The sequence below is a fragment of the Agrilus planipennis genome, unplaced genomic scaffold, assembly GCF_000699045.2.
Source record: "Agrilus planipennis isolate EAB-ADULT unplaced genomic scaffold, Apla_2.0 scaffold23, whole genome shotgun sequence".
NCBI lineage: Eukaryota > Metazoa > Arthropoda > Insecta > Coleoptera > Buprestidae > Agrilus > Agrilus planipennis.
In genome coordinates, this window is record NW_020439044.1 from 1,942,149 (window position 1) to 1,949,122 (window position 6,974).

General features: G+C 34.0%; 1 protein-coding gene across 2 annotated transcripts in view; it reads left to right on the top strand.

Moving 5' to 3' along the window:
• Positions 1–6,959, top strand: part of LOC108741919 — a 119,213-nt gene extending 112,254 nt beyond the window's left edge. Inside the window, exons 7-11 of one of the 2 annotated variants that reach the window (XM_025976840.1) lie at positions 4,651–4,804; positions 4,857–4,945; positions 5,005–5,125; positions 5,188–5,367; positions 5,436–6,959. In XM_025976840.1, the coding sequence (XP_025832625.1) occupies positions 4,651–4,804; positions 4,857–4,945; positions 5,005–5,125; positions 5,188–5,367; positions 5,436–6,849 (1,958 nt within the window). In that variant the 3' untranslated portion in view covers positions 6,850–6,959. The remainder of the gene's footprint in view (positions 1–4,650; positions 4,805–4,856; positions 4,946–5,004; positions 5,126–5,187; positions 5,368–5,435) is intronic. The other variant, XM_025976839.1, reaches the window with a different exon arrangement.
• Positions 6,960–6,974: the final 15 nt, after the last annotated feature.

Here is a 6,974-nt window from a genome sequence, read left to right on the forward strand (position 1 = left end):
AAAGAGACAAAGAAAATTCTCTTTGACCAGGGTAAAAAAATATTACAAGTGGTAAAACAAACAGAAAAACAAAAATGTACCGACAACGTTTCGCTTTCGCTCTCTCACTGTGCACGCGTTTACGCGTCTTTTACGTAAGATATCATTATTTCTAACGCAAATGCGTTCAACTATTTCAAGAGGTCCCATGAAGAAAACGAAAGTGCTACCACAAAGGTCGTAAACGTAATCCAGCCGGTAAAACCCTACTCTCTCTTTAACGCTTTAACAAAATCGCCAAAGCGGAGAGCAGCGGACCGAGATCTTTTCGAAGAGTTAATTGCAATGGGGTGACGATGGATCCTACTCTCCACAATTTCCACAAAATTTCGCTCCATCGCAATTTCCCCAGATGTTTCCAGCATACCTACTTACAACTCTCAACCGACACAAACGTCTTTATCATCAACAAAACAATTCAAATAACGACAACCTTCCTAAACAACAATTGTCTCTAAAATAACCAAATCATATCCTCTTTCTATCTTTCACATCCATCCTGGTATCTATTTGAGATCATACAATTGCATCCCTTCTCATTCTCTAGATATATATATATATATATATATATATATATATATATATCCCTTAGGTTTTTTAAGACTTTTGTCGAAAATTATTAATTTTAGTAAAAGGGTAGTTATAATCCTGGACTAATATGCATGGTGAGTTATTTTTTTTAGAAAATACTTTTGATAAGATTTTCGATGATCTCTCACTTAATTTAACAAGAACAATGTGGTTTATGCAAGACGAGCATCACCTTATCATCATTATCTAGTAAGGGCTAGAAATCATTTTAATCGAACATTTCCTGAACGCAAAATTGACAGAGAAGGTAACTTTTCCTGGTTATCAAGAAGTCCTGATTATAACATAATGGATTTCTATTTTTGGGAACATATGAAATCTTTCGTTTATACCATCAAATCGCTTCACAAATCACGAGAAATTTAAGATGCGGCTAATTTTATTAAGGGACAGAATAATATTTTACTAATGTTAGAAAGTGCTTCATCGGGAGTATTAGGAAAAGCATAAAAATGAGAAGGGGTCACATAGAACCTATTTGTTTATTATTCCGAGTTAGAAGTTTTCATTGCTTCTTATTTGAAATCCTTTCCGAATTTGAAATGTTCAACTGTGTTTTTTCGGAATACGATTGAAATTATCAAGTTGAAAAATGTACAAAAATTTTACATAAGAATGATTTTTATGTTATGTTTTATAATCAAAATTATCAATAAGTTTCATAAAAAAAAAGTAGGACCTGTTTCATTCTCAAGAATCGCTGGTCATGTGGGGCCCTCGGTAACAAAATATAAAATAATAATTGGGATAATATCTTTTACTTATACATCTGTGCCAATTTTGATAACGATTTATAAAAATGTGAAATTATTGCCAAAGAACAAAATTTAAAGTGTCACTTTTAACACCCTGTGTTTTCCACATGAACATTTTATTGAGGCATGCTTGATACAATTTTCATACTTTGGTGCAGTTAACTTGCACTTCCTCTATGTTCCAATAGTTATGATTTTTCATTTGTTTCATTTTTTTATATAAAATGGGATCAAAAGGGTATCTACTAGCAAGCTTTCTTTTACTGCAATGACAAAAAAGTAATATCTCATCCATTATTTTAATTCTTATCTATTTATAATACTCGTGAATTACTCAAAAAATTGAGAAACAAACAGAAAAGTAAGACAAGTGGATATCGACCTTGAACCTCCAGGTCTAGTACAAATTACTGGACAAGAACTTAATGTTCTTTAGTATTTTCAGTTAGAATTCTAATTTGACAAAATTTTGTTGGTTTCTTGTTTGTCAGAATGGTTGTTTCATATTTTTTATTTACTGATCTCTCAATACATCAAAAAAATTTTAAAAATGTCCCTTTGGCCATTCATCGAACTGACGGCTTCAAGACAGGACAAAGCCCTTTGAGTTTGTTAAACTCGTAGGGAGTGAAGTATTTCTTTTGAACAAATTTCCTTTGTGAACACAGTGGAAGAAGAAAAATATAAATTACAAACTTGTTGACAGAAGGTAAAGCACAGTAAAAGGGCGATTTGGTTTACATAAATTTAAAGTTGTTTAATGTGATGCACATGAAAGAATAAACGGTCGGATAAACGATTTAATTAAACTGCACCTCATTACTTGCATTACTCATAACGTATAGGTACTTGGTTCTTGCACCTATATGCGCTTATAACCACGTTCATATTATGGTATTATATTTTACGTCAGAATTGCTTTGTTAATTCTATTTGTAGGGAAAATGGATGAGAAAATGTTTAAAACAATTCAATGAATAGATCGGTGCAATGAAACTGTCCTTTGAGTATGAAAATATGCGACAACAAAGTTTTATAACTTATAACACTACTCACGCCTTTGGAACATGTAGTGTAACAATTAATTCTGTCTTCCGGTACTGTTCCAAGTTCTTTGCTTAAGGCCCTATCGATTAAATTAACAATATAACTCTTGGAGCGGTGCAATTCCATGGAATAGCTTTCGTTAGCGTTGAGCTTTGTATTATGACTTAACGGAATAGTTTGTTGGGTAACGATACTCGGTGGATTAACTCTAAGACGAGGAGAGGAAGGAACTTGAATTTCCTTATTTATACAGTTTGTACCCGGTTCTCCCATTTGAAAAACAACGGATGTTTTCTTTATGCTGTTTTGCATTTCTTGATAGTTAATACTTTTTGGTATCTGCAACAATATGAAAAAGGTTATTGTAGTACCTTATTTGTTTGAGATAGATACAAAATATGGTCAAGATGAATTTTAAGTCATAATACAACTAGTTTGCTTCCCACAGAAGTCTAACTATTGCTATTTGATCGAAATTGAAGAAGCCTTTAGTTTTTTTTTACATGAGATTGGATAATTTATACTATTATTGTCAAAATCTTAGTTCTGTGTGGGTGTGAAACGTACACGTTGGGCGAAAAAGTAAAAACATCAAGCGTTTGATATGTGGTATTAAAGGAGGATGCTAAAAATATAATGGATAGAAATGGTTAAAAGGTATTAGAAAGAGTCAATGAGAAATAAACGAGATAGGTTGGTAGGACACTTTTTCAGACTTGAAGAACTAGTCGAAGTTATATAAAAAGCAGAAATGGGAGTTAAATGGGGTAGAGGTAGGCCTAGATTAGATTACCGTTGTTGTTGTAGTTTCTGAGAAATGCGAAAATTAGCTCAAAATAGGAAGAAGTGAAGAGGCGAGCTGAATATCTGATGGTTATGATTAATCGATGATATAATACTAATTGTTCATGCCAGACGATAAGAAATATGAACAGATATTTGAATGGAAATTCTAACTGATAAATAAGTACAAAAGCAGATTAAAGGTAAGCATCAATTGAAAAATTCGTACGTTTGAAAGGCGGTATAATTTTTTTTTTTATTTTGCCACTGAGGAAGGTTACGAGTAAGGCTTACCCAGGTGTGATTATTTTTACCTACCTTACAAAACTGAAAGCACGTTCACAAAAGGAACAACTTTCTTTGAACAATTTTTTTTTGTTTTTTTTTTTCAATGTGTGTAGTAAACGACAATTTTGAAGGGTTTCTAGGGCATAATGTGATATATATATTTGTATATTTTTCGTGTAAATAATTATAGTTCTGTTACTAGTATGAAAAAAATAAAGACTGTTTTAGATGGTACTTATATTTACATATNCTATTCATGATTGAACAAAACTTTTGGCAGGTACTGTATGAAAAAGTATGTTCAATGAACAAGAGTCGAGAGTATAATGAGCTTTTTTCTGCCTACCTACGATTTTTCCAGCGCGCATCCTAGACATTGGAAGTGGCACATCGCTAGAGAAAGTAAATGAAGTACACACTACACTCCAATAATGTATTATATAAGTCGCGCGTCTGCAGCTGCTCGGCTGCAGTCATTACAATGCTTGATTGACACTGCACCTTGCTACTGAGCCACCGAAGCTTCTTGCTTCTTCTCTAACTTAAAGTGTTTTCCAGTGGTATTGATTATAAACTAATTTAAATGAACTTTTACCTGCCTTAACGACAACATACACAAGTAATATTCATTTTAATAAAATAATATTAATATACATATGTGTAGCACAATGTCTTTTATATGGCATAATTAATTTTTATTTCCCTTCTTTTACAATCCGTGCTAGAAAAACGTACGATAAGTTTAGACATTGACGTAGTTATTTATAAGTTAGTAAATACCTATTGTAGATATTTATAAAGGTTAGCTACAATCGGTGCTAATAATTTGCGCCAAAAAGGTCTCTGGTTGGGCATATTTAGAGCTTGTTTATCCATTGTAATATGAGGTAGTACGAAAGATAAAATAGGTACGCGCAGCAGTAGTTATGTATGTATGCCTACGAATAATTGGTTTGCCCGCAATTTCTCAATAATATTGTATGTCACTATTTGACACTGTACAAAAGCATTACAACGTTATATGGGGTTAATTGTGCATTTTAAACAAAGCGAGGATTGCGAATGGATCTTGTTGGGATTCCGTATAAAACACGAGAATGCCTTTCATCATAATAATTACATTAAGTAAAAATGTGTTTTTCAACAGCATCTGCTATAGAAGGGAGATCATTATGTAACCATAGGAGGGCATATAAATTCTTCACGGATTCTGTCTCTCCAAAATGTCATTTTCCTGCATTCCCATGTTCCTCTTATGAAGACTTTTTAGCTGGAAAATGCTTCCCATGTACGGAAGAAAGGTATACTAGGCTTAACTCACTATGATAACATACTACACAAAGCACTTTTCAGGAATTGTGGTAACATGGGTTATTATGCCGATAGAGCAATTGGTCGCGGACAGTTGTATCTGGTCACTAGAGATGAAGAGCCCTTTTGTGGTAAAATTTGTAATTAATTAACCGTAATAAGCGTTTATCTCGAAAATAACCTGTTTCAGCTCACCAGTATCTTTTACGAATTGACACAACCAAAACACCACTGCCAATAATAAACTATGGTAAAATACAGATTACCTTGGTTGGAGAGGCGTCAATAAACGAAACGTTTCTTATGACAAAGTAAGTTATTCTGTATAAAATACCTACCAGTAAAATTCATAAAATACTGATTGTAATTTTAGAAAAGACGATGAAGAAATGGTCGCAGGAGAACCTTTGTCGCGGATTATAGTTCCCCATCCCATCCTTTCAGAATTTGTTAAGGTAGAAGTACTTTATGTTGCTTACAGCGGTTGGCTATCTTCAGGGTTAAGTCAATGGAAAATAGACAGGATAGTTTTAAGTGACAGCGTAGGTTTAAGGTAAATATTAAAAAAAAAACACTTTGTTAACTTTGAAATCTACTAAGAATGTAATTTTTAATTTTTAGTTTGTCGGTGTGCAAAAAAGGCTTGACTTTAGAAAGTGGCGTTCCGGTACTCCTTCCGCTATTTCCTGGGGAATGCAATGAACCAAATTCTAAAGAAAACGAAAAGTACGAAACAATGAATGATCGTGTGTACGACGTTAAAGAAAGTGACGAAACTCAGAAACCTAAGTTCGTACCCACACCTGTAGTCAGAATAGGAAATGAAGCAGTTAAAGATGTGGGTCGAAAAGTGTCATTTAGAGATGCAATGGAAATATTTAATTTACCGTTTCTTGATAATCCTCAAAAAGACAATCATTTAGAGACGGAACGTGAAAGTAGCAGAGCTTTAAATACGCGAATAGTGAAATTACCTGTCGCATCTTCTAATTCTACTGAGGATAATCAGGTCACCGAAATAGTTAGAGAAATTGTAGAGCCCATATTGAAACCACATTCAAACAAAATCGGCAGATCTCATAATATAGGAAAGGATAAAGTAGAAATAACGGAACCAATTCTCAATCCTTCTAAAAAAGTTCAATCCACCACAGAATCCGAATCGTTTATACAAAAACTGACAAATCCTGGGAAGAAGAAAGAGGTCGCGTATGACTTTTATGAAGAAGAATCCACAAGTACTTGGTCCCCAACATATGGCCAAAAAAGAGATGAGAAATGGAAAAGACACGATTCTCCTCCAAATGAGAAAAAGAAGCAGGAACCAAATGGCTTGAATATTATTTCAATGACAGTACAAATTTTACCTCAGAGACTCGCGAGAATGTTTGAGCAAGCGGAAAAATACGCACGGGAAACACTATTCCCACTGATTAGTACAAATGCACCGAAAATCATTCGAAATTTCATATCTCCAGCGGAATCAGCTACGAAATACGTTCCATTTATAAGAAACGAAAAACCAGAGATTCTTAGGTCCAAAAGTGAAAGGGAAGCAAAATTTGAAGTTTACAAAGATAGTGGTAAAAATTCGTTGACTACGAGGCTTCTTCCAGTATTAAGGAAACATACAACTACAACTACCACTACAACCACTACCACTACCACTACCAGCACATCGGCCCCTACCACTACCACCAGCTCTACAACCACATTGCCATCAACAACGTCTACCACAACGACAATTGCTACCACCAAGACTGTTCCCACGACAAGCACTACTACTACTAGCAAGTATACAACACCTCTGCCGGAACGTACTACTACCCCATACTCTCATATTCAAAAAATTTCTAAAAAGAGTCAAACTTCGGTCACCTTTAAGCGTGGTACTGTGGGAGATTTACCAGTAAACGAATGGGATAAGAAAGCCATACCCCCTATTTTTATAGATTTGCCTGTGTACGAAGAGAAACCTGGTGTTAAGTACATACCTTTAGTTTATGAAGATAATACAAACGACAAAGGCGTCTAGCATCAAAAACCCAATCATCTCTAACAACAAAGTGACTGATCTAAGCATCAACGACTGTTATAAGGATATATTTTTCATGTTTTGAAAAACAATATTGTTGAATTTTTAATTTATTTTTAAACACC